The sequence below is a fragment of the Oncorhynchus nerka genome, linkage group LG5 (assembly GCF_034236695.1).
Source record: "Oncorhynchus nerka isolate Pitt River linkage group LG5, Oner_Uvic_2.0, whole genome shotgun sequence".
NCBI lineage: Eukaryota > Metazoa > Chordata > Actinopteri > Salmoniformes > Salmonidae > Oncorhynchus > Oncorhynchus nerka.
In genome coordinates this window covers 31,481,383-31,509,154 of record NC_088400.1, presented here as the reverse complement: position 1 = coordinate 31,509,154, position 27,772 = coordinate 31,481,383, and the positions used below count along the sequence as shown (strand labels likewise).

Genomic DNA, 27,772 nt, shown 5'->3' with positions numbered 1-27,772 from the left:
CTGCGTCTAGTTGCCATGTCGGTACTTCGCTATGCCAAACAGCACTGTGGTCGAGATAATTGCTCTGGGTAGACGTTTGTCTTATGTACAGATCTAGGATCAGCTTACCTTCCCCCAATCCTCGCCATAGTTATTAGGGGGAAAAACACATAACTGACCTGGGATCTGCTTCCAGGGGCAACGTCTTGAGGTTAACAAGGGTGTTACAAAATGTCTGCCCACTCACTCAGTTTAACCATAACTCAGCAGTGGATTTGAGTTAACAGCAAACAACTAAAGGCGTGAAATCAAATCCAACTCAATCTAGGAATTTGGTATCAAAAGTGTATTCTTTTAAGTTTTAAGGGCTACTGTGTTTTGTGCGTGGTGGTGCATAATGTAATCTGTATACCCACCCGTCATGGATCGGTGTATTTAGTGTACATCATAAGAGTTGTTGAAATGTGCCAAGCATCCTGCAGAGTCGATCTCTTGAGAGGAACATTTTTAGATTCTCATTCATATTATGGATTTGTTTCTCACTTTGATACAATTTTATTATTGTAATGTTTCACGTATGTTGTCCGCTTATGCCATTAAAACAAGTACTCTATCATTTACATTTACATTAATCAAGATCACACTGTCAGTCCTTTATAAACAGGGGGGGGGGGTCTGAAAGAGGGAGGGATGAGTGAACAGGGGATGGGAAGGGAGGCAAGTGGTGAGGTGAATGGAGGAGTGAGGATGGGTAAGAGGGCATTAAGATGAAAGAAAGGAGGAGTGACTCAATAACAGGGATCACTCGAGTTACAAGTTGCCCCTAACCACAGATCTACCCTTATCCTAACTATTAAACAGATGAAAATATCTGTATTTAGGGGCAACTTCTTCCTAATCCGGATAGGTCATCTTTGAATCCAGAGGGATGAGGATGGGTAATAAGAGCAGATTAATGCTTCAGTCTTTTAGCCTGTGATGTCACCAGAAGTTTGAAGGACGTGGGTGAGCAGTGGGCCAATCACAGGTCGGTGGATTCAGGGGAGTAGTCATGACCCCATCCCCGTGGTGCTCTGTTGAAGTTGGGCCGTTTACACATGCGGTCCAGGGTCGTACCAGGGAGGTGCTGTGAGTCCAACAGTTCGAACCCATTCACTGGGATCACCCTCTTACTCTGCTGCTGTGGGCCTCCAAAAGGTGTGGCCGCTCTGAGAGAAAGAGGGATGAATGTGTTGTAAGTGTTTGAGTGTATCTTTGAGGAAGGGAATGACTCGGTATATCCAGCCTTACATAACCTCAAATACATCCGCTGGGTACCAGATCTTTCTCACTCAACAGTCAGATCTAAAGTGGAAGCTTTTAGATTGTTATGTGATGCCCAGTCATCCACACAGCTCTAATGACCCTGCCTGGCCTGGACTAGTGACATTTTAGGTCTGAAATAATTCAGGAATCATTTGACTATAGATGGAGCGCTGTGGCCTACAGAGTTTGTGTGACTCAGACTTACTTTAGATTATACTCAATTAAACCCACATACCTCGTTAATTAAAGGAGTAAACCAATCCATCCATGTGTGCTTCAGTTACTGAATGACTGGCACCACATGAGTGGCAGTGCACTAATGAAGTGTGACGTGTTGCCTTTATTCTGGGAGTTGCCTCACACTGTGTGTGCCATGGTAAGAGGAGCCCCTTCGTGCACCATCGGTCTTTAAGGGACTGACTCTTCCCCTTCTTTCTGGAGCCTGCTTTAAAATAGCCAAATGCCGGACAGTCACAGTCCAAGGAGGTGCGAGCCAGAGACGGGATTACTTTTCAAAGGGAGTGGAAACATGGACGGGCGCCGAGAGAAGCTAAATCGAGATAATTGTGTTATTAATTTGATAGCATGCTTCGGTCATCTGCGGCTTTATTTGACGATGGGGGTTTGAGATTGGTTGTCTTTCCAAAGAAAACAATGCATAATATTGTCCTGCCTTTGAAGTGTGAAGTCGTCAGAGGTCCTTTAGTCTAGCCTAGTTGTTGTCAGCGTTACACCTCAAGTTAGTGGGCCGGGTCTCTACGTTTGATCTGGCTGCACCTTTTGTTGTCAGGGTTACATCTCTAGTTGGCGGGCTGTAGTGTGGCCCCCTGTGGGTTAGTGAGGTGGTGAGACTGACCTGTTGAAGCACCTGTAGTTGGCCGGCTGTAGTGTGGCCCCCCGTGGGAGCTGGGTGCTGAGAGTCAACAGGAGCCTGTCACTGTCACCCAGGGCTTCCCTCCAGGGGGAACAGTAGGACCTGGTTGTCAGGTTGAACTTCTCATGGGGGATCTCCTTCAAGGGGCTCCCGTAGCCTGAGGTGAGAGGTTAAAGATCTGACAAGACTCAAGACAGTCCCTGAAAGCACTTAGGACTTACACATCTACATAAACTTGTCTGATCTGATGTTGGTCCTGGCTACAATAACAAGTGTTAAACTTGGTATCAATCCAGCACAATAAACAAGCTGGCTGTCAAAGATTAACCTAGTGTCAGGACAGGACATGGTTACCCTCACTAACCTAGTATCAGGACATGGTTACCCTGACTAACCTAGTATCAGGACATGATTAACCTGACTAACCTAGTGTCAGGACATGGTTACCCTGACTAACCTAGTATCAGGACATGGTTACCCTGACTAACCTAGTGTCAGGACAGGACATGGTTACCCTCACTAACCTAGTATCAGGACATGGTTACCCTGACTAACCTAGTATCAGGACATGGTTACCCTGACTAACCTGGTGTCAAGACAGGACATGGTTACCCTGACTAACCTAGTGTCAAGACAGGACATGGTTACCCTGACTAACCTAGTGTCAGGACAGGACATGGTTACCCTCACTAACCTAGTATCAGGACATGGTTACCCTGACTAACCTAGTGTCAAGACAGGACATGGTTACCCTCACTAACCTGGTGTCAAGTTATGGTTACCCTGACTAACCTAGTATCAGGACATGATTAACCTGACTAAACTAGTGTCAGGATATGGTTACCCTGACTAACCTATGTGTCGGGACAAGGTTACCCTGACTAACCTAGTGTCAGGTCAGGACATGGTTACCCTGACTAACCTAGTGTCAGGACAGGACATGGTTACCCTGACTAACCTAGTGTCAGGACAGGACATGGTTACCCTCACTAACCTAGTATCAGGACATGGTTACCCTGACTAACCTAGTGTCAAGACAGGACATGGTTACCCTCACTAACCTGGTGTCAAGTTATGGTTACCCTGACTAACCTAGTATCAGGACATGATTAACCTGACTAAACTAGTGTCAGGATATGGTTACCCTGACTAACCTATGTGTCGGGACAAGGTTACCCTGACTAACCTAGTGTCAGGTCAGGACATGGTTACCCTGACTAACCTAGTGTCAGGACAGGACATGGTTACCCTGACTAACCTAGTTTCAGGACATGGTTACCCTGACTAACCTATTGTCAGGATATGGTTACCCTGACCAACCTAGTATCAGGACATGGTTACCCTGACTAACTTAGTTTCAGGACATGGTTACCCTGACTAACCTAGCGTCAAGTCAGGACATGGTTACCCTGACTAACCTAGTGTCAGGACATGGTTACCCTGACTAACCTAGTGTCAGGTCAGGAGATGGTTACCCTGACTAACCTAGTGTCAAGACAGGACATGGTTACCCTGACTAACCTAGTTTCAGGACATGGTTACCCTGACTAACCTAGTGTCAAGTCAGGACATGGTTACCCTGACTAACCTAGTTTCAGGACATGGTTACCTTGACTAACCTAGTTTCAGGACATGGTTACCCTGACTAACCTAGTGTCAGGACATGATTACCCTGACTAACCTAGTGTCAGGACATGGTTACCCTGACTAACCTAGTTTCAGGACATGGTTACCCTGACTAACCTAGTGTCATTTAAGGACATGGTTACCCTGACTAACCTAGTGTCAAGACAGGACATGGTTACCCTGACTAACCTAGTGTCAGGACAGGACATGGTTACCCTGACTAACCTAGTGTCAGGACATGGTTACCCTGACTAACCTAGTGTCAGGACATGGTTACCCTGACTAACCTAGTGTCAAGTCAGGACATGGTTACCCTAATTAACCTAGTGTCAGGACATGGTTACCCTAACTAACCTGGTGACAGGTCATGGTTACCCTGACTAACCTAGTGTCAGGTCAGGACATGGTTGCCCTGACTGACCTAATGTCAAGTCAGGACATGGTTACCCTCACTAACCTAGTGTCAAGTCAGGAGATGGTTACCCTGACTTACCTAGTGTCAGGTCAGGACATGGTTACCCTGACTAACCTAGTGTCAGGTCAGGACATGGTTGCCCTGACTAACCTAATGTCAAGACAGGACATGGTTACCCTGACTAATCTAGTGTCAGGTCAGGACATGGTTGCCCTGACTAACCTAGTGTCAGGACATGGTTACCCTGACTAATCTAGTGTCAGGTCAGGACATGGTTACCCTGACTAATCTAGTGTCAGGACATGGTTACCCTGACTAACCTAGTTTCAGGTCAGGACATGGTTACCCTGACTAACCTAGTGTCAAGTCAGGACATGGTTACCCTGACTAACCTAGTGTCAAGTCAGGAGATGGTTACCCTGACTTACCTAGTGTCAAGTCAGGACATGGTTACCCTGACTAACCTAGTGTCAAGACAGGACATGGTTACCCTGACTAACCTAGTGTCAAGTCAGGACATGGTTACCCTGACTAACCTAGTTTCAGGACATGGTTACCCTGACTAACCTAGTGTCATTAAAGGACATGGTTACCCTGACTAACCTAGTGTCAAGACAGGACATGGTTACCCTGACTAACCTAGTGTCAGGACATGGTTACTCTCACTAACCTAGTGTCAGGTCAGGATATGGATACCCTGACTAACCTGGTGTAAGGACATGGTTACCCTGACTAACCTAGTGTCAGGACATGGTTACCCTGACTAACCTAGTGTCAAGTCAGGACATGGTTACCCTGACTAACCTAGTGTCAAGTCAGGACATGGTTACCCTCACTAACCTAGTTTCAGGACGTGGTTACCCTGACTAACCTAGTGTCAAGTCAGGACATGGTTACCCTGACTAACCTAGTTTCAGGACATGGTTACATTGACTAACCTAGTTTCAGGACATGGTTACCCTCACTAACCTAGTGTCAAGTCAGGAGATGGTTACCCTGACTTACCTAGTGTCAAGACAGGACATGGTTACCCTGACTTACCTAGTGTCAAGACAGGCGATGGTTACCCTGACTAACCTAGTGTCAGGTCAGGACATGGTTGCCCTGACTAACCTAATGTCAAGACAGGACATGGTTACCCTGACTAACCTAGTGTCAGGTCAGGACATGGTTGCCCTGACTAACCTAATGTCAAGTCAGGACATGGTTACCCTGACTAATCTAGTGTCAGGACATGGTTACCCTGACTAACCTAGTTTCAGGTCAGGACATGGTTACCCTGACTAACCTAGTGTCAAGTCAGGACATGGTTACCCTGACTAACCTAGTGTCAAGTCAGGAGATGGTTACCCTGACTTACCTAGTGTCAAGTCAGGACATGGCTACCCTGACTAACCTAGTGTCAAGTCAGGAGATGGTTACCCTGACTTACCTAGTGTCAAGTCAGGACATGGTTACCCTGACTAACCTAGTGTCAAGACAGGACATGGTTACCCTGACTAACCTAGTGTCAAGTCAGGACATGGTTACCCTGACTAACCTAGTTTCAGGACATGGTTACCCTGACTAACCTAGTGTCATTAAAGGACATGGTTACCCTGACTAACCTAGTGTCAAGACAGGACATGGTTACCCTGACTAACCTAGTGTCAGGACATGGTTACTCTGACTAACCTAGTGTCAGGTCAGGATATGGATACCCTGACTAACCTGGTGTAAGGACATGGTTACCCTGACTAACCTAGTGTCAGGACATGGTTACCCTGACTAACCTAGTGTCAAGTCAGGACATGGTTACCCTGACTAACCTAGTGTCAAGTCAGGACATGGTTACCCTGATTAACCTAGTGTCAGGACATGGTTACCCTAACTAACCTGGTGACAGATCATGGTTACCCTGACTAACCTAGTGTCAGGTCAGGACATGGTTACCCTGCCTAACCTAATGTCAAGTCAGGACATGGTTACCCTCACTAACCTAGTTTCAGGACGTGGTTACCCTGACTAACCTAGTGTCAAGTCAGGACATGGTTACCCTGACTAACCTAGTTTTAGGACATGGTTACATTGACTAACCTAGTTTCAGGACATGGCTACCCTCACTAACCTAGTGTCAAGTCAGGAGATGGTTACCCTGACTTACCTAGTGTCAAGACAGGACATGGTTACCCTGACTTACCTAGTGTCAAGACAGGCGATGGTTACCCTGACTAACCTAGTGTCAGGTCAGGACATGGTTGCCCTGACTAACCTAATGTCAAGACAGGACATGGTTACCCTGACTAACCTAGTGTCAGGTCAGGACATGGTTGCCCTGACTAACCTAATGTCAAATCAGGACATGGTTACCCTGACCAATCTAGTGTCAGGACATGGTTACCCTGACTAACCTAGTTTCAGGTCAGGACATGGTTACCCTGACTAACCTAGTGTCAAGTCAGGACATGGTTACCCTGACTAACCTAGTGTCAAGTCAGGAGATGGTTACCCTGACTTAACTAGTGTCAAGTCAGGACATGGTTACCCTGACTAACCTAGTGTCAAGACAGGACATGGTTACCCTGACTAACCTAGTGTCAAGTCAGGACATGGTTACCCTGACTAACCTAGTTTCAGGACATGGTTACCCTGACTAACCTAGTGTCATTAAAGGACATGGTTACCCTGACTAACCTAGTGTCAGGACATGGTTACTCTGACTAACCTAGTGTCAGGTCAGGATATGGATACCCTGACTAACCTGGTGTAAGGACATGGTTACCCTGACTAACCTAGTGTCAGGAGATGGTTACCCTGACTTACCTAGTGTCAAGACAGGACATGGTTACCCTGACTTACCTAGTGTCAAGACAGGACATGGTTACCCTGACTAACCTAGTGTCAGGTCAGGACATGGTTGCCCTGACTAACCTAATGTCAAGACAGGACATGGTTACCCTGACTAACCTAGTGTCAGGTCAGGACATGGTTGCCCTGACTAACCTAATGTCAAGTCAGGACATGGTTACCCTGACTAATCTAGTGTCAGGACATGGTTACCCTGACTAACCTAGTTTCAGGTCAGGACATGGTTACCCTGACTAACCTAGTGTCAAGTCAGGACATGGTTACCCTGACTAACCTAGTGTCAAGTCAGGAGATGGTTACCCTGACTTACCTAGTGTCAAGTCAGGACATGGTTACCCTGACTAACCTAGTATCAAGACAGGACATGGTTACCCTGACTAACCTAGTGTCAAGTCAGGACATGGTTACCCTGACTAACCTAGTTTCAGGACATGGTTACCCTGACTAACCTAGTGTCATTAAAGGACATGGTTACCCTGACTAACCTAGTGTCAAGACAGGACATGGTTACCCTGACTAACCTAGTGTCAGGACATGGTTACTCTGACTAACCTAGTGTCAGGTCAGGATATGGATACCCTGACTAACCTGGTGTAAGGACATGGTTACCCTGACTAACCTAGTGTCAGGACATGGTTACCCTGACTAACCTAGTGTCAAGTCAGGACATGGTTACCCTGATTAACCTAGTGGCAGGACATGGTTACCCTAACTAACCTGGTGACAGGTCATGGTTACCCTGACTAACCTAGTGTCAGGTCAGGACATGGTTGCCCTCACTGACCTAGTGTCAGGTCAGGACATGGTTACCCTGACTAACCTAGTGTCAAGACAGGACATGGTTACCCTGACTAACCTAGTTTCAGGACGTGGTTACCCTGACTAACCTAGTGTCAAGTCAGGACGTGGTTACCCTGACTAACCTAGTTTCAGGACATGGTTACATTGACTAACCTAGTTTCAGGACATGGTTACCCTGACTAACCTAGTGTCAGGACATGGTTACCCTGACTAACCTAGTGTCATTAAATGACATGGTTACCCTGACTAACCTAGTGTCAAGACAGGACATGGTTACCCTGACTAACCTAGTGTCAGGACATGGTTACTCTGACTAACCTAGTGTCAGGTCAGGATATGGATACCCTGACTAACCTGGTGTAAGGACATGGTTACCCTGACTAACCTAGTGTCAGGACATGGTTACCCTGACTAACCTAGTGTCAAGTCAGGACATGGTTACCCTGATTAACCTAGTGTCAGGACATGGTTACCCTAACTAACCTGGTGACAGGTCATGGTTACCCTGACTAACCTAGTGTCAGGTCAGGACATGGTTGCCCTCACTAACCTAGTGTCAGGTCAGGACATGGTTACCCTGACTAACCTAGTGTCAAGACAGGACATGGTTACCCTGACTAACCTAGTTTCAGGACGTGGTTACCCTGACTAACCTAGTGTCAAGTCAGGACGTGGTTACCCTGACTAACCTAGTTTCAGGACATGGTTACATTGACTAACCTAGTTTCAGGACATGGTTACCCTGACGAACCTAGTGTCAGGACATGGTTACCCTGACGAACCTAGTGTCAGGACATGGTTACCCTGACTAACCTAGTGTCAGGACATAGTTACCCTGACTAACCTAGTGTCAGGACATGGTTATTTTTTATTTTATTTTTTTATTTCACCTTTATTTAACCAGGTAGGCTAGTTGAGAACAAGTTCTCATTTGCAACTGCGACCTGGCCAAGATAAAGCATAGCAGTGTGAACAGACAACACAGAGTTACACATGGAGTAAACAATTAACAAGTCAATAACACAGTAGAAACAAAATGGGCAGTCTATATACAATGTGTGCAAAAGGCATGAGGAGGTAGGCGAATAATACCATTTTGCAGATTAACACTGGGGTGATAAATGATCAGATGGTCATGTACAGGTAGAGATATTGGTGTGCAAACGAGCAGAAAAGTAAATAAAAAAATAAAAAAAACAGTATAAAAACAGTATGGGAATGAGGTAGGTGAAAATGGGTGGGCTATTTACCAATAGACTATGTACAGCTGCAGCGATCGGTTAGCTGCTCGGATAGCTGATGTTTGAAGTTGGTGAGGGAGATAAAAGTCTCCAACTTCAGCGATTTTTGCAGTTCGTTCCAGTCACAGGCAGCAGAGTACTGGAACGAAAGGCGGCCAAATGAGGTGTTGGCTTTAGGGATGATCAGTGAGATACACCTGCTGGAGCGTGTGCTACGGATGGGTGTTGCCATCGTGACCAGTGAACTGAGATAAGGCGGAGCTGTACCTAGCATGGACTTGTAGATGACCTGGAGCCAGTGGGTCTGGCGACGAATATGTAGCGAGGGCCAGCCGACTAGAGCATACAAGTCGCAGTGGTGGGTGGTATAAGGTGCTTTGGTGACAAAACGGATGGCACTGTGATAGACTGCATCCAGTTTGCTGAGTAGAGTGTTGGAAGCCATTTTGTAGATGACTTCGCCGAAATCGAGGATCGGTAGGATAGTCAGTTTTACTAGGGTAAGCTTGGCGGCGTGAGTGAAGGAGGCTTTGTTGCGGAATAGAAAACCGACTCTTGATTTGATTTTCGATTGGAGATGTTTGATGTGAGTCTGGAAGGAGAGTTTGCAGTCTAGCCAGACACCTAGGTACTTATAGATGTCCACATATTCAAGGTCGGAACCATCCAGGGTGGTGATGCTAGTCGGGCATGCGGGTGCAGGCAGCGATCGGTTGAAAAGCATGCATTTGGTTTTACTCGCGTTTAAGAGCAGTTGGAGGCCACGGAAGGAGTGCTGTATGGCATTGAAGCTCGTTTGGAGGTTAGATACCACAGTGTCCAATGACGGGCCGAAAGTATATAGAATGGTGTCGTCTGCGTAGAGGTGGATCAGGGAATCGCCCGCAGCAAGAGCAACATCATTGATATATACAGAGAAAAGAGTCGGCCCGAGAATTGAACCCTGTGGCACCCCATAGAGACTGCCAGAGGACCGGACAGCATGCCCTCCGATTTGACACACTGAACTCTGTCTGCAAAGTAATTGGTGAACCAGGCAAGGCAGTCATCCGAGAAACCGAGGCTATTGAGTCTGCCGATAAGAATATGGTGATTGACAGAGTCGAAAGCCTTGGCGAGGTCGATGAAGACGGCTGCACAGTACTGTCTTTTATCGATGGCGGTTATGATATCGTTTAGTACCTTGAGCGTGGCTGAGGTGCACCCGTGACCGGCTCGGAAACCAGATTGCACAGCGGAGAAGGTACGGTGGGATTCGAGATGGTCAGTGACCTGTTTGTTGACTTGGCTTTCGAAGACCTTAGATAGGCAGGGCAGGATGGATATAGGTCTATAGCAGTTTGGGTCCAGAGTGTCTCCCCCTTTGAAGAGGGGGATGACTGCGGCAGCTTTCCAATCCTTGGGGATCTGACTAATCTAGTTTCAGGACATGGTTACCCTGACTAACCTGGTGTCAAGACAGGACATGGTTACCCTGACAAACCTAGTGTCAGGACATGGTTACCCTGACTATCCTAGTGTCCGGACAGGACATGGTTACACTGACTAACCTAGTGTCAGGACATGGTTACCCTGACTAACCTAGTTTCAGGACATGGTTACACTGACTAACCTAGTGTCAGGACATGGTTACCCTGACTAACCTAGTTTCAGGACATGGTTACACTGACTAACCTAGTTTCAGGACATGGTTACCCTGACTAACCTAGTTTCAGGACATGGTTACCCTGACTAACCTAGTTTCAGGACATGGTTACCCTGACTAACCTAGTGTCAGGTCAAGATATAGTTACCCTGACTAACCTAGTGTCAGGACATGGTTACCCTGACTAACCTAGTGTCAGGTCAGGACATGGATACCCTGACAAACCTAGTGTCAGGTCAGGACATGGATACCTTGACTACCCTAGTGTCAGGTCAGGACATGGATACCCTGATGTACTGAACACTATCAGCCAGAATGTTATCAGATATTCGCAAACACTGCTTTATAAACAAACTGTCAATCAAAAGAGTTGCCTCACATTGTCCTTCCTGCATACTCCTATAGTAGTTGTTCTTATATACCCACATGGGTGGTAAAACAGAAACTCAAAAGGATATTTCACCCCGAAGGCATAGTTTATAATTTCCATACCTCAAAAGTCATCTGAAGTAAAACTGACCCCATATTCGGAACTCTGAATTAGGGGTGATCCTGTTCTGTTAACTAATCAGTCCTGTCAACCTCTGAATTAGAGGTGACCTAGTCCTGTTAACTAATCCTTCCTGTCAACCTCTGAATTAGAGGTGACCTAGTCCTGTTAACTAATCCTTCCTGTCAACCTCTGAATTAGAGGTGATCTAGTCCTGGTAACTAATCCTTCCTGTCAACCTCTGAATTAAAGGTGACCTAGTCCTAGTAACTAATCCTTCCTGTCAACCTCTGAATTAGAGGTGACCTAGTCCTGGTAACTAATCCTTCCTGTCAACCTCTGAATTAAAGGTGACCTAGTCCTAGTAACTAATCCTTCCTGTCAACCTCTGAATTAGAGGTGACCTAGTCCTGGTAACTAAACCTTCCTGTCAACCTCTGAATTAGAGGTGACCTAGTCCTGGTAACTAATCCTTCCTGTCAACCTCTGAATTAGAGGTGACCTAGTCCTGGTAACTAATCCTTCCTGTCAACCTCTGAATTAGAGGTGACCTAGTCCTGGTAACTAATCCCTCATGTCAACCTCTGCCAACCTCTCCCCTCCAATGTTGCCAGCTACCTGGGGCAATGACATTGGGGCTGCCCTTCTTGGCCACAGTTTTCTGTAGGGTGGTGATCAGGCTGTGTTTGCCAGGCATCATATATGCCTGGTTCTCCTTCCCCCCCTGGGGCTCTTCTACTGTCTGGGAAGGCATGGGCTCTGGTAGGCCCTGGACAGGGACAGAATCATTTTCTGTGTTAGTGCCATGTCAACTCTGTATCTCTACTATTTCCTGTTGTGTAGGTTGTGTGAAAGCTGTACATGGATGGCAGGTGTAACACTGTGCAGTTATCTTGCTCTTATTGGTCTATGCCTAGCAGCTGACCTACTAGATGCATTGTCATGGGAGTGTTTGTCCAATGGTCATTTGACCAATGTTTCTTAATGTTCCAATAACCTTGTCCAAGTTGTCATCCTCTAAGGAACCGTGAGCGGGGACAGGCCAAGGTGTCCCTGCCTCATCAAACACAGCTGAGTCATAAATCCAACAGGCTAACAAGCTGCTGTACTATACGTCAGGCAGACAGGTCTAACAGGCTAACAAGCTGCTGTACTGTACGTCAGGGAAACAGGTCTAACAGGCTAACAAGCTGCTGTACTGTACGTCAGGTAGACAGGTCTAACAGGCTAACAAGCTGCTGTACTGTACGTCAGGCAGACAGGTCTAACAGGCTAACAAGCTGCTGTACTGTACGTCAGGCAGACAGGTCTAACAGGCTAACAAGCTGCTGTACTGTACATCAGGCAGACAGGTCTAACAGGCTAACAAGCTGCTGTACTGTACGTCAGGCAGACAGGTCTAACAGGCTAACAAGATGCTGTACTGTACGTCAGGCAGACAGGTCTTACAGGCTAACAAGCTGCTGTACTGTACGTCAGGTAGACAGGTCTAACAGGCTAACAAGCTGCTGTACTGTACGTCAGGCAGACAGGTCTAACAGGCTAACAAGCTGCTGTACTGTACGTCAGGCAGACAGGTCTAACAGGCTAACAAGCTGCTGTACTGTACATCAGGCAGACAGGTCTAACAGGCTAACAAGCTGCTGCACTGTACGTCAGGGAGACAGGTCTAACAGGCTAACAAGCTGCTGTACTGTACGTCAGGGAGACAGGTCTAACAGGCTAACAAGCTGCTGTACTGTACGTCAGGCAGACAGGTCTAACAGGCTAACAAGCTGCTGTACTGTACGTCAGGCAGACAGGTCTAACAGGCTAACAAGCTGCTGTACTGTACGTCAGGCAGACAGGTCTTACAGGCTAACAAGCTGCTGTACTGCACGTCAGGCAGACAGGTCTAACAGGCTAACAAGCTGCTGTACTGTACGTCAGGCAGACAGGTCTGTGGGTCTAACAGGATATCTCACTGGATATGTCTCTACCACAGGAAGTTGGTGGCACCTTGGTTAGGGGAGGACTGGCTTGTGGTAACGGCTTGAGCGGAGTAGGTGGAATGGCATCAAATACATCAAACATATTGTTTAAGGCCATTCCATTGGCTCCGTTCCAGCCGTTATTATGAGCCCTTCTTCCCTCAGCAGCCTCCACTGGTCTCTACAGTATGGCCTTGTTGTTTTTCCATAGCAATAGAATGTCTTTGAACATAGATTGAACATTATGTTCTGCATTGAAATGGCATGGCATCTAGCGGATAGATGCAGGGCTATGTGTGTGTGTTCTTACATTGCTGTATAAGTCATTGACTTGGTTCTCCAGAGTGAACCTCTCCACCCTCTTCAGTCTCTCCTGGAACATGCGGGAGCCACGGTTGGACTGAAGGTTCAACTCCTCCATCATCACATCCTTGGGTATGCTGATCTTCTTCCCCAAGTTCAGACCTCCTGGTACACACACAAAAGCACAGAATAAAGAGTATTATATATGACTTTCACTAGGTCTCAAAGTGCTTTCCATTGTATGGTAACTCATCCCATTTGCCACTAAATAATCAATCAGGGGAAGACATGAACTGACAGACACAAACAGACAGATGCTCACAGAAACTAAGACACTGAAAGCGACACAGACTCAGATCTGAGAATAGAATCTGATTCATCCGTTTGACTGGTACAATGGCACGTCCACCCGCTGGCCCGTGTCAGTCAGAGAAACCCAGTGGATGACGCAACAGAGAGAGAACCCGGCTTCCCCCAGCAACAAGGGTTGCCTCAGGACTCATGCTCCCTGTAGTGTTCTGTATGTGGGATATTAAGGTCTATTCTTACTCTCCGCTCCAAACAATTCATTGAGGATCAACTGACCCGACCAAAATCATAACTCCAACTCTCATATCATCACTAATCCACAAGCCTAGTGTTGAGTTTACTACTATGGGCCAAATGTATCACAGTACTACTCTATTGCAACTTTGGAATACCCCTGAGAGTAGAAGGGTGTGTAATGTTTGTTGTGGTGCAGTGTCGGGTGTATAAATAGGATGTTTGGAAGAAGCAGCTCTTATAGGAACTCTGTCTCTCCCTCTCTTTCCTCTCACTCTCTCAGTAAAGGGTTATGTGAATTCCTGCCTTATGCCGGTTGCGTTGTCGACAGGAGTTGCCTTTTGACGGGACTGTATAAAACCCACCAGCCGGGGGTCGATCACATTATGCTGAGTCCGATGGGTCTGATGCCAATGCCTGTAACTGGCTAAGACCATCGGAAAAGCAACAGACCCAGGCGGAATGCCCCCTGTGGAATGTTCAGCCCTCTGAGACTTCTAACTCCAGAGTTCTACAGTATACTTCTTGAGTTCAGGGGTTTACTCCCCCACATGCTCTTAGCTGAGGAGAATGCTTTGATGCTTTACTATACTACCGATGAAGACCAGAGCTGTGATGACAGAGTCAATCCAGCCTATACTAATCTATACTTATAAGTGTGAGTAATAACATGTCAAAATATGTAGCTAAGTGAGTAATCATTTCTTAACATATATCTAAGTGAGTGTTAAAACGTGTGATTAATTTCCATTCTACAGTATATCCTATGCCTGTGTCTGAACGGTTTGCTACTGGTGGCAAACCTAATGTCCCACCTCTGGAATTCAATCAACTGTATTCAATTCCTTCTCTAGGCTGACAGACATTCAAACTCCGCTGTTCTCATAGCTTATTTCCCTCCCCGGAGGTCAATGAAGTATAATCAGTTGAATGTCCCATAGAATGAAATAGAATAGTAATTTAATATACAGTGGGGTCCCAAATGATTGACTCCCTTGATAAAGGTGAGTAATAATGACTGTATAAAATAAATAATTCAAATATTTAGCTATATTGTATGCTGAAAAAAATGGGGAAATTATATTATTTTATATTAATATAATTGCAGACAATTTACTGATTTACTGTTACAAGAAATACAAAATGAATCTCAAAATGGTATGGGTCACAATTATTGACACCCCTAAAGATTTTTATGAATAAAGTAGTCAAAAGTCTAGCATTTGGTTCCATATTCCTAGCATGCAATGACTACACACTTGGATGTATAACGTCCCCTGTTATTAGTAATGGAGAGAGGTTAGCATGTCTTGGGGGGTATGATATTTGACCCTATGTAACTTTGTCACTCTTTATCATGGCCATTTTTATCAAGGAGTCAGTCATTTTGGACCCCACTGTATCTCTAAGTTCTTACCTGGCCCGGCCTCTGAACACAAAGCCCTGGACTGCTGCATCCTCTGCTTGGCCAGGTCATCATAAGCTGATTGCATTATCTTCCTCTGGTGGGGGACAGGTGGTGATGTGGATGGATTAAGAGAGGTTAGGTACTGGTTCAGAAACACACTCGCTCAAATACACCATTTAAATATTTTACAAGATCAGTAGGCTACTGTAGATTAAGCAACAGTTTGTCACTCAAACACAAAAACATGCACATACACATGAATGAATCATAGTATCATTTGAACAGATAAAAAAAAGAACAATCTGTCAAGTATGTAAACATGAATAGAACTCATTAATGTTGTTTGAGCGTATTATATTATCTCCATCTTATTTAGAAAGTCCCTTGGAGATGAGCTTGTTTTCTGGGATCCTGAACTCTGAACATCACATTGAGATGAGCTTGTTTTCTGGCATCCTGAACTCTGAACATTACATTGAGATGAGCTTGTTTTCTGGGATCCTGAACTCTGAACATCACATTGAGATTAGCTTGTTTTCTGGGATCCTGAACATCACATTGAGATGTGTTTGTTTTCTGGGATCCTGAACATCACACTGAGATGAGCTTGTTTTCTGGGATCCTGAACATCACACTGAGATGAGCTTGTTTTCTGGGATCCTGAACATCACGTTGAGATGAGTGTTCCAGACATAACCCCACACCTGCTCCCCCTCAGCTTGGCTGCTAGCTAGAAAACCAATGAGTTGTGTGAACACAGTAGTAAAACCTGGTATGTAGATCTTCACCCCACAATGTGCTGGCCAACAGCCAAGTTGGAGTAAAACCTTGTAGGATTCATAGCTCAACACCAGATCCTGCTGGCTGTGATTCAGTCTTACCTGACTCGCCTGTCTCCTCTCACAGATTCAACAGTAAAGGTGAAGTGATATGAGATTAGTATATCACTGTGTGGTTTATCCTCCTGAATCAGGGATGCTTCCCTATCCCACTCTGACGCTTCTGATCTGCGAGGCAACAGTTTGTATACCAGTGATCCCTCGGTGCTTACCTCACTGGGTTATTTTAGCAGAGGCGAGGGGTGAGAGAGCCAGGGGGCGAGGGGGCTAGATGGGAGGGGGGTGTAAGGAGATGGGGTTGTAGGGGGAGTAGGGGGTAAGGTTAAGGATCTACATCTCTGCCCTCCTATGTCCCTGATAATAAAAATCTGATCCCCTCTGTGTGTGTGTGTGTGTGTGTGTGTGTGTGTGTGTGTGTGTGTGTGTGTGTGCTGAGAGAACAGCTGCTGACTCAGTGCAGACAGTGACACTGAGCCCTCAGAGACAGAGACCAAACATTCAGCTGCTCCTTGACATGACAAACAGATAGATACACACACACAAAACCACACACAATATTGTACAGCTAACCTTGTGGGGACACAATTCAGTCCCATTCAAAATCCTATTTTCCCTAACCCCGAACCCTTAATCCTAACCCATACTCTTACACTAACCTTAACCCTAACCCTAACCTTAATCCAAAACCTAACCCTAGCTCCTAACCCTAAAACTAATCCTAGCTCCTCACCCTAACCCTTAACATAATTCTAACCCTAACACTATTTCTAAGGTTAAACCTAAACCCCCATGAAATAGCATTTGACCTTGTGGGGACTAACAAAATGTCCCCAGTTGGTCAAGTTTTTGTTTGTTTACTATCCTTGTGGGGACTTCTGGTCCCCACAAGAATAGTTAAACATGTCGACACACACACACACACACACACACACACACGCAGGATGACATCAGGAAGATGCCCACCTGTGGTTCACAGTAATAGACGGCAGAATCTGTGAAGTGCCAGTCAAAGTAATGAGATCATTGGGGTGGAAAGGCCATAGGCGGGTCAAGGGTTAAAGGTCAAAGTGCCTGGCAGAGTTCTATTTTAACAACTGAGCGATTTTCCCTGACACACAGAAGACCGTTGATGCATTGTGGAGCTTGTGCTTCCATATTGAATTACTTACAAGTAGTGTTTTTCCACTCACTGCTGTCAGCGACAAGTGCTCAGACATTCATTTTCTCTAGCGTAGCTGATCACCATCACTTGAGGTGGTCGTCAAATAATTACCTGTTGTTTTCATGTAAACCTTTTTACTCATTATTTTAGAATATCTACTTTTCTAAAGCTGTAACCAATGTAATCCAAATGTTGTTTTGGGACATTGATTAATGGCAGAGTTTTTCTGGATGTTTTCTCCATAACAAGCATGAGATTGCTTATGGATTGTCTCACCATTAGAAAGGCTCTACAGTCCCCTCTCTGTCCTGGCAGAAAACAGCCCAGTCATCCTGACTCATAGTCCCCAGACAGAATTTGACAACTACATAAACTACTGAAAATTGCCCAAATAAATCATATAGTCTAGAGTTTATGGAACAATGTAAAACCATGTAATTACACTGTACCTGCTAATTTAGCACCACTGAACGTAAAATGTGACACCTTTTGGTTAGTGTATGTTTTTGAATAGATAAATATAATCTTTCTTGAAACAGTAGACAGTGATACATTATCAAACTCTTTTGCACAAAACATAGAGGGGCGGAAACCCACTTGACTTGTGTCTTCTGCTAGTGAGTGCTGGCCCCTATACAGGGTGTTGCTGTCAGCTGGAGGACCACCAGGAAGTGACAGCTGACAACAGTACAATACTCATTGAAGCTCAAAGGTTTGTGTTATGAAGGTTCCTTTTAAACGGATTGTCTAGAGGATCTGTCGATGAAACAGTGGCTGCAAGGAGGAAAGGAAGGAAAGAGGAAGTCTTCAGAAGGTAGTGCTATAGACAACAAAAGAAAATTAGACAGTGCCCTAGGAAAGTGTTTGTAAATGCAGTGTAAAGTCATACAGAGCAACGTCACGTTGCTTTTAGACCTTGGTAACAAGGAAACGATTTGATTTTGAACAACTCATCAATCAAATGGACCAAACTGTATAAGGAACCCAGTCTTTGAGCTTGGGTTAACCTTCATTTAATCTTCTGTTGCAGGTGCATGTCAGAGGACTGTTGGCCTATTGAAACTCTCCCTCCTGGACTATGTTTCTCTGAGCTGGTTCTGGGAAGTTCGGTTACGACAGGATCCTCAAGGTGGGCCCAGCGCTGAAACTGAAACTGTCCAAAATATGTATTTTTAATTGATGGTTTGATTGTTCTTCAGAATAATATCTATGTATTGTGTCTGTGATGAGTGGTTGTGTTCTGTTGTGTTGAGAAGGGTTTTAGATATCTCTGTATTGTGTCTGTGATGAGTGGTTGTGTTCTGTTGTGTTGAGAAGGGTTTTAGATATCTCTGTATTGTGTCTGTATTGTGTTCTGTTGAGAAGGGTTTTGATTGTGTCTGGTTGTGTTCTGTGTGTTGAGAAGGGTTTTAGATATCTCTGAACTGGTTGTGTTCTGTTGGTTTTTAGATATCTCTGTGATGAGTGGTTGTGTTCTGATATCTCTGATTGTGTCTGAGTGGTTGTGTTCTGTTGTGTTGAGAAGGGTTTTAGATATCTCTGTATTGTGTCTGTGATGAGTGGTTGTGTTCTGTTGTGTTGAGAAGGGTTTTAGATATCTCTGTATTGTGTCTGTGATGAGTGGTTGTGTTCTGTTGTGTTGAGAAGGGTTTTAGATATCTCTGTATTGTGTCTGTGATGACTGGTTGTGTTCTACCAGCCCTCCTGTCAGCTCCTCCAATAGCCCTCCTGACAACCCCCCCACATCCACTGAGGACACACAAAAGCCAGAGATTGTGCTCCTCATTGACTCAAATGGCAAATACGTTCAAGAGGGTACACTTTTTCCCAAACACAAACTGGCTAAACTCTGGTGCCCAAACACTAGGCATGCCCTGGAGCTGTTGTCCGAGGACAGACTAGGGTCCCCCAGCCGCATCATCATTCACACGGGCACAAATGACCTGAGGGCCCAGCAGGAAAGAGTGACAACAGCACTCAAAAAGCTTCTTCCACTTTCCCCAACGCACAAGTGGTTCTTTCACCCTGCCACCATACAGCAGGTGAATCCAGGCATTTTGCGAGACTGTGCCTCAAAACCTATATATATATATATATATATATACACACCTGGCCCACCACACCACTCTGGACTTGAACAGCCTTTACGACCAGGTCCACCTCTACAAGGCAGCAATCCCAACTTTTGCCAGGACCCTGAAGGACGTCACTCTCAACCATAGACTCAGCACCTCACACAGGAGCAACAGAGCAACGGACACCCCTCCCAGACCAGCGCGACATCCTCCCGAAGGACCTTTACTGAGAGAACCCATGCCAAGAGGACCTACACCCAGACCACAGCATCACCAGCCACACCCCAACCAGCTAAGACCACCCCAAACAAACCCTGGCCAAACTCTTATAGGCCCCCCCCCATATCAGACCTATGCCTCTTCTGCCCACCCCTTGCCCCCCGCCCCTGTGGCAAGGACCTCATCATGACAGCAGGACAAATGCCCAGGCTGTGACCAGAGTAACAGGTCCAACCCCCACGATTACATCTGCCCAAGCCCCATCCTGTGACCTAAGAGGTATGTATCAGATGATCAACATGCTCTGCTCACACCTACTGTGATGGTCCAGGCCTAAACCACACACAAATAACACTAGACACAATGGAACACAAGGTTTTTACTATCTCATCCTGGAATATACAAGGTCTGAGGTCATCTGACTTTGGCCTAAAGAGCAGTAACCCAGACTTCATCACAGAAATTGAAATACAGACATTGTCATCCTACAAGAAACATGGTATGAAGGAGACGGACCCACTGGTTGCCCTCTATGTTACAGAGAGTTGGTAGTCCCACACACCAATCTACCAGCTGTGAAACAGGGAAGATACTCAAGGGGTATGCTAATTTGCTCCAGTTTCAACTGTTCTGCCTTACTATTATTCGACCATGCTGGTCATTTATGAACATTTGAACATCTTGGCCATGTTCTGTTATAATCTCCACCCGGCACAGCCAGAAGAGGACTGGCCACCCCACATATGCTCTCTCTAATTCTCTCTTTCTTTCTCTCTCTCGGAGGACCTGAGCCCTAGGACCGTGCCCCAGGACTACCTGACATGATGACTCCTTGCTGTCCCCAGTCCACCTGACTGTGCTGCTGCTCCAGTTTCAACTGTTCTGCCTTATTATTATTCGACCATGCTGGTCATTTATGAACATTTGAACATCTTGGCCATGTTCTGTTATAATCTCTACCCGGCACAGCCAGAAGAGGACTGGCCACCCCACATAGCCTGGTTCCTCTCTAGGTTTCTTCCTAGGTTTTGGCCTTTCTAGGGAGTTTTTCCTAGCCACCGTGCTTTTACACCTGCATTGCTTGCTGTTTGGGTTTTTAGGCTGGGTTTCTGTACAGCACTTTGAGATATCAGCTGATGTACGAAGGGCTATATAAATAAATTTGATTGATTGATTGAACAGACCTAACCCACTCTATTAAATTAGTCAAAACAGGAACATTTTACATCTGGCTAGAAATGTTCTTTATTCCCCCACTAGAATCCCCATATTTTAACGATGACAGCTTCTCCCTCCTAGAGGGGGAGATTTCCTGTCTCAGGGACATGTACTAGTCTGTGGCGACCTAAATGCCAGAACTGGACAAGAACCCGACACCCTCAGCACACACAAACACCTACCTGGAGGTGACCCCATTCCCTCCCCCATATGCCCCCTAGGCACAACTACGACAACATAACCAACAAAAACGGGTCACAACTCCTGCAGCTCTGTCGGATCCAGGGTATGTACATAGTCAATGTTAGGCTTCGAGGGGACTCCTATGGTAGGTACACCTATAGCTCATCTCTTGGTATGAGTACTGTAGAATACTTTATCATTGACCTCAACCCAGAGTCTCTTAGAGCGTTCACAGTCAGTCCACTGACACCCCTATCAGATCCCAGCAAAATCACAGCAAAACAGGCATCAAAGCCAAAGGAACTAAATAAAATGTACTATAATAAAGAAATGCTATAGATATGAAGCAGAAAAGTGTGGAAATCTACCAAAAAACAATTAGGCAACAACAAATTCAATTACTTTTAGACAATTTCCTCAAAGAAATGTTGCACTGTAACAGTGAAGGTGTAAACTTGGCAGTAGAAAACCTAAACAGCATATTTGACCTCTCAGCTTCCCTATCAAATCTAAAAATGTCAAGCAGACTGTCACGACTTCCGCCGAGGTTGGCTCTCCTGCCCGTTCGGGCGGTGCTCGGCGGTCGTCGTCACCGGCCTACTAGCCAGTACCGATCCCTTTTCGTGTATCTGTTGGTTTTGTCTGATTGGTTTCACCTGTGTGTTGTTTAGTTTATTAGTGTCTGTATATATAGTAGGTTGTCCCGCCCTTGTTTTGTGCGGGATTGTTTATTTGTCATCTATGTCTGTCGGTGTATCTTGTGTTCTATTTCTCCGGTTCGTCTTTTATCCTGTGTTGGATTGTTCACCCTGTGTGTATTGGGTTGACCGTGTTTCTTGTTCACCGGAGAATAAACTTTCATATCGCCATCTGCGCCTGATTCCACCCACCCTGATTAGACGTGACACAGACAACCTAATAAAATGAACAATGACAAATGGCTTGATGAAGAATGCAAAAACCTAAGAAAAAAATTGAGAAACCTTTCCAACCAAAAAACCTGAGCCTACGCCTTCACTACGGTGAATCACTAAAACAATACAGAAATACACTACGGAAAAGAAGGAACAGCATGTCAGAAATCAGCTCAATGTCATTGAAGAATCCATAGAATCTAACCACTTCTGGGAAAATTGGAAAACTCTAAACAAACAAGAACATGAAGAGTTATCTATCCAAAACAGAGATGTATGGTTAAACCACTTCTCCAATCTTTTCGGCTCTATAACAATGAACAAACAGCAAAAACATATACAGTGCCTTGCGAAAGTATTCGGCCCCCTTGAACTTTGCGACCTTTTGCCACATTTCAGGCTTCAAACATAAAGATATAAAACTGTATTTTTTTGTGAAGAATCAACAACAAGTGGGACACAATCATGAAGTGGAACGATATTTATTGGATATTTAAAACTTTTTTAACAAATCCAAAACTGAAAAATTGGGCGTGCAAAATTATTCAGCCCCCTTAAGTTAATACTTTGTAGCGCCACCTTTTGCTGTGATTACAGCTGTAAGTCGCTTGGGGTATGTCTATCAGTTTTGCACATCGAGAGACTGAAATTTTTTCCCATTCCTCCTTGCAAAACAGCTCGAGCTCAGTGAGGTTGGATGGAGAGCATTTGTGAACAGCAGTTTTCAGTTCTTTCAGGTCTGGACTTTGACTTGGCCATTCTAACACCTAGATATGTTTATTTTTGAACCATTCCATTGTAGATTTTGCTTTATGTTTTGGATCATTGTCTTGTTGGAAGACAAATCTCCGTCCCAGTCTCAGGTCTTTTGCAGACTCCATCAGGTTTTCTTCCAGAATGATCCTGTATTTGGCTCCATCCATCTTCCCATCAATTTTAACCATCTTCCCTGTCCCTGCTGAAGAAAAGCAGGCCCAAACCATGATGCTGCCACCACCATGTTTGACAGTGGGGATGGTGTGTTCAGGGTGATGAGCTGTGTTGCTTTTACGCCAAACATAACGTTTTGCATTGTTGCCAAAAAGTTCAATTTTGGTTTCATCTGACCAGAGCACCTTCTTCCACATGTTTGGTGTGTCTCCCAGGTGGCTTGTGGCAAACTTTAAATGACACTTTTTATGGATATCTTTAAGAAATGTCTTTCTTTTGCCACTCTTCCATAAAGGCCAGATTTGTGCAATATACGACTGATTGTTGTCCTATGGACAGAGTCTCCCACCTCAGCTGTAGATCTCTGCAGTTCATCCAGAGTGATCATGGGCCTCTTGGCTGCATCTCTGATCAGTCTTCTCCTTGTATGAGCTGAAAGTTTAGAGGGACGGCCAGGTCTTGGTAGATTTGCAGTGGTCTGATACTCCTTCCATTTCAATATTATCGCTTGCACAGTGCTCCTTGGGATGTTTAAAGCTTGGGAAATCTTTTTGTATCCAAATCCGGCTTTAAACTTCTTCACAACAGTATCTCGGACCTGCCTGGTGTGTTCCTTGTTCTTCATGACGCTCTCTGCGCTTTTAACGGACCTCTGAGACTATCACAGTGCAGGTGCATTTATACGGAGACTTGATAACACACAGGTGGATTGTATTTATCATCATTAGTCATTTAGGTCAACATTGGATCATTCAGAGATCCTCACTGAACTTCTGGAGAGAGTTAGCTGCACTGAATATAAAGGGGCTGAATAATTTTGCACGCCCAATTTTTCAGTTTTTGATTTGTTAAAAAAGTTTGAAATATCCAATAAATGTCGTTCCACTTCATGATTGTGTCCCACTTGTTGTTGATTCTTCACAAAAAAATACAGTTTTATATCTTTATGTTTGAAGCCTGAAATGTGGCAAAAGGTCGCAAAGTTCAAGGGGGCCAAATACTTTCGCAAGGCACTGTACATTATCAAATACAAATCTTAGAATCCACTACTAAAGAGTACCAGAACCCACTGGATTCTCCAATTACACTGAATGAACTACAGGACAAAATGCAAACCCTCCAACCCAAAAAGGCCTTTGGGGTTGATGGTATACAGACCTCAAATTCCAATTGGCTATACTTAAACTCTTTAACATCATCCTTAGCTTTGGCATCTTCTCCAATATTTGGAACCAAGGACTGACCACCCCAATTCAGAAAAGTGGAGACAAATTTGACCCCAATAACTACCATGGGATATGCGTCAACAGCAACCTTCGGAAAATCCTCTGCATTATCATTAACAGCAGACTCATACATTTCCTCAGCAAAAAACAACGAACTGAGCAAATGTCACATTGGCTTTTTACCAAATTACCGTACGACAGACCACGTATTCACCCTGCACATTGACAAACAAGCAAACTACAACAAAGGCAAAGTCTTCTCATGCTTTGTTGATTTCAAAAAAGATTTAGACTCAATTTGGCATGAGGGTGTTCAATACAAATTTATGGAAAGTTTGTTGTGGGAAAAACATACGACAGAAAATCCATGTACACAAACAACAAGTGTGTAGTTAAAATTGGCAAAAAACACCCACATTTCTTTCCAGAAGGCCGGGGGTGAGACAGCGATGCAGTTTAAGCCCCACCCTCTTCAACATATATATCAACAAATTGGTGAGGGCACTAGAACAGTCTGCAGCACCCGGCCTCACCCTACTAGAATCTGAAGTCAAATGTCTACTGTTTGTTGATGATCTGATGCTTTTGTCCCCAACCAAGGAGGGCCTCCAGCAGCACCTAGATCTTCTGCACAGATTCTGTCAGACTTGGGCCCTGACAGTAAATCTCAGTAAGACAAAAATAATGGTGTTACAAAAAAGGTCCAGTTAGCAGGACCATGAATAAAAATTCCATCTAGACGCTGTTGCCCTAGAGCACACAAAAACGATACATACCTCCGCCTAAACATCAGGTAACTTCCACACATCTGTGATCGATCTGAGAGACAAGGCAAGAAGGGCCTTATATGCCATCAAAAGGAACATAAAATTCAACATACCAATTAGGATCTGGCTAAAAATACTTGAAACAGTTATAGAACCAATTGCCCTTTGTGGTTGTGGGGTCTGGGGTCTGCTCACCAATAAAGAATTCACAAAATGGGACAACCACCAAATTGAGACTGCATGCAGAGTTCTGTAAAACATATTCTCTGTGTACAACGTAAAACACCAAATAATGCATGCTGAGTAGAATTAAGCCAATACCCATTAATTATCAAAATCCAGAAAAGAGACGTTAAATTGTACAACCACCTAAAAGGAAGCGATTCCCAAACCTTCCATAACAAATACATCACCTACAGAGAGATAAACCTGGAGAAGAGTCCCCTAAGCAAGCTGGTCCTGGGGCTCTGTTCACAAACACAAACAGAGCCCCAGGACAGCAACACAATTAGACCGAACCAAATCATGAGAAAACAAAAAGATAATTACATTGGAAAGACTTCACAAAACAACTGAGCAAACTAGAATGCTATTTACTCTCCCTAAACAGAGAGTACATGTGGCAGAATACCTGAAATTTAACTATGTACAGACTCAGTGAGTGTAGCCTTGCTATTGAGAAAGGCCGCCGAAGGCAGACCTGGCTCTGAAGAGAAGACAGGCTATATGTACACTACCCACAAAATTAGGTGGAAACTGAGCTGCACTTTTTAACCTCCTGCCAAATGTATGACCATAGAGACACATATTTCCCTCAGATTACACAGACCCACAAAGAATTTGAAAACAAATCCAATTTTGATAAACTCCCATATAATATTGGGTGAAATACTACAGTGTGCAATCATAGCAGGAAGATTTATGATCTGTTTCCACAGGAAAAGGGAAACCATTGTAGAAACAAGTTATATATATATTTTTTAATTCATTTTCCTTTTGTACTTTAACTATTTACACATCATTGTAGCACTGTATGTGGACTTAATAGGACAATGTCTTTGTGATTGTAATGTTTACTGCTAATTTTGTATTGTTTATTTATTTCACTTGCTTTGGCAATGCAAACATATGTTTCCCATACAATTCCCCTTAAATTGAAATGTAAATGACAGAGGAGAGAAAGAGAGAGGAGAGAGAGATGGGAGAGAGAGAGGAGACAGAGAGAGGAGAGAGAGAGGGAGAGAGGAGACAGAGAGAAGAACAAAGAGAGAGCGAGAGAAGAGAGAGAAGACAGAGAGAAGAGAGAGAGAGAGGAGAAAGAGAGAGAGATGAGAGAGATAACAGTATTACTCCACCAACCATTCACCAACGACGCTCTCACCCCTCCCCTCCCCTTCCCTCTGTGTCCTGTAGGAGTAAGCATACAGGCTACCTGCACTACACCATAGGCCAGTTGAGGCAGATGGAGAAACAGTTCTACGACACAGACATCCACGTGGAGGTGCTGTCTGAACAGGGGACTACTCACACGTCACCATGAGGTCAGAAACACTTTTTAAACAAATCAACCTGCATTAGATTCATAAATGTCAGATTTGTAAGTCTGAAGTCATAAAATTGATAATCATGGATTTCATCCACAGTTGAAGTAAAAAATACAGACGCTTAGGTTGGAGTCATTAAAACTCGTTTTTCAACCACTCCACACATTTCGTATTAACAAACTACAGTTTTGGCAAGTCAGTTAGGACATCTACTGACATAAGTCATTTTTCCAACAATTGTTTACAGACAGATTATTTCACTCATAATTCACTGTATCACAATTCCAGTGGGTCAGAAGTTGACATACACTAAGTTGACTATGCATTTAAACAGCTTGGAAAATTCCAGAGAATTATGTCATGGCTTTAGAAGCTTCTGATAGGATAATTGACATAATTTGAGTCATTAGGAGGTGTACCTGTGGATGTATTTCAAGGCCTACCTTCAAACTCAGTGCCTCTTTGCTTGACATTATGGGAAAATCAAAAGAAATCAGCCAAGACCTCAGAACAAAAATGTGGACCTCCACAAGTCTGGTTCATCCTTGCGAGCAATTTCCAAATGCCTGAAGGTACCACGTTCATCTGAACAAACAATAGTACGCAAGTATAAACACCATGGGACCACACAGCCGTCATACCGCTCAGGAAGGAGACGCGTACTGTCTCCTAAAGATGGATGTTGTCACACCCTGGCCATAGAGAGGCTTTTATTCTCTATTTTGGTTAGGACAGGGTGTGACTAGGGTGGGCATTCTAGTTTCTTTATTTCTATGTTTTCTATTTCTTTGTTTTTTGCCGAGTGTGGTTCCCAATCAGCTGTTTATCGTTGCCTCTGATTGGGGATCACATATAAGTTGTCATTCTCCTTTTGGTGAATGTGGGATCTTGTTTTTTGTTAGCTCTGTGAAGCCTACAGAATGTGACGTTCGTTATTCTTATGTTGTTTTGGTGTTCTGAGTAAATAAAGAATCATGAACACTTACCATGCTGCACCTCCTTCCGACGTTACAGAAGATCCCACCACAAACGGACCAAGCAGCGTGGTCAGGAGGACTGGTCGTGGGAGGACATCCTGGACAGCAAAGGATCCTGGACGTGGGAGGAGATCCTGGCCGGAAGGGATCACCTCCCATGGGAACAGGTGGAAGCAGCGAGGGAGTCACGGCAATGAAGCAAGCACTAGGCAGCCCCCCCCCTAAGACAGGTAAACCATCAGTCTTCTCCTCCCCTGAAGACCACTCTGAT

The 27,772-nt window shown here is 44.7% G+C and overlaps 1 protein-coding gene across 2 annotated transcripts; it reads right to left on the bottom strand.

The window, feature by feature from the left end:
• Positions 1-544: 544 nt before the first annotated feature.
• Positions 545-27,772, bottom strand: LOC115117743 (myozenin-2-like). Of its 2 annotated transcripts, none has more exons than XM_065018520.1 (6): positions 27,511-27,772; positions 15,457-15,541; positions 13,504-13,661; positions 11,842-11,992; positions 2,141-2,315; positions 545-1,187 (listed from the first exon to the last, which is right to left on the bottom strand). In XM_065018520.1, exons 1-6 carry the CDS (start codon positions 27,658-27,660, stop codon positions 1,001-1,003), a joined length of 906 nt encoding a protein of 301 aa, XP_064874592.1. In that variant the 5' UTR covers positions 27,661-27,772; the 3' UTR covers positions 545-1,000. The 2 variants fall into 2 exon arrangements, with proteins under 2 accessions (XP_064874592.1, XP_064874593.1); XM_065018521.1 differs by lacking the exon at positions 27,511-27,772 and adding an exon at positions 16,329-16,488 and having other exon boundaries at positions 550-1,187.

Coding starts and splice junctions, on each gene's coding strand:
- LOC115117743 (XM_065018520.1), bottom strand. CDS start 27,660: ATGGGAGGTGATCCCTTCCGGCCAGGATCTCCTCCCACGTCCAGGATC. Junction 13,662..15,456: donor GTGTTCAGAGGCCGGGCCAG/GTAAGAACTTAG, acceptor TGTGTGTACCAG/GAGGTCTGAACTTGGGGAAG. Junction 1,188..2,140: donor AACTACAGGTGCTTCAACAG/GTCAGTCTCACC, acceptor TCTTTCTCTCAG/AGCGGCCACACCTTTTGGAG.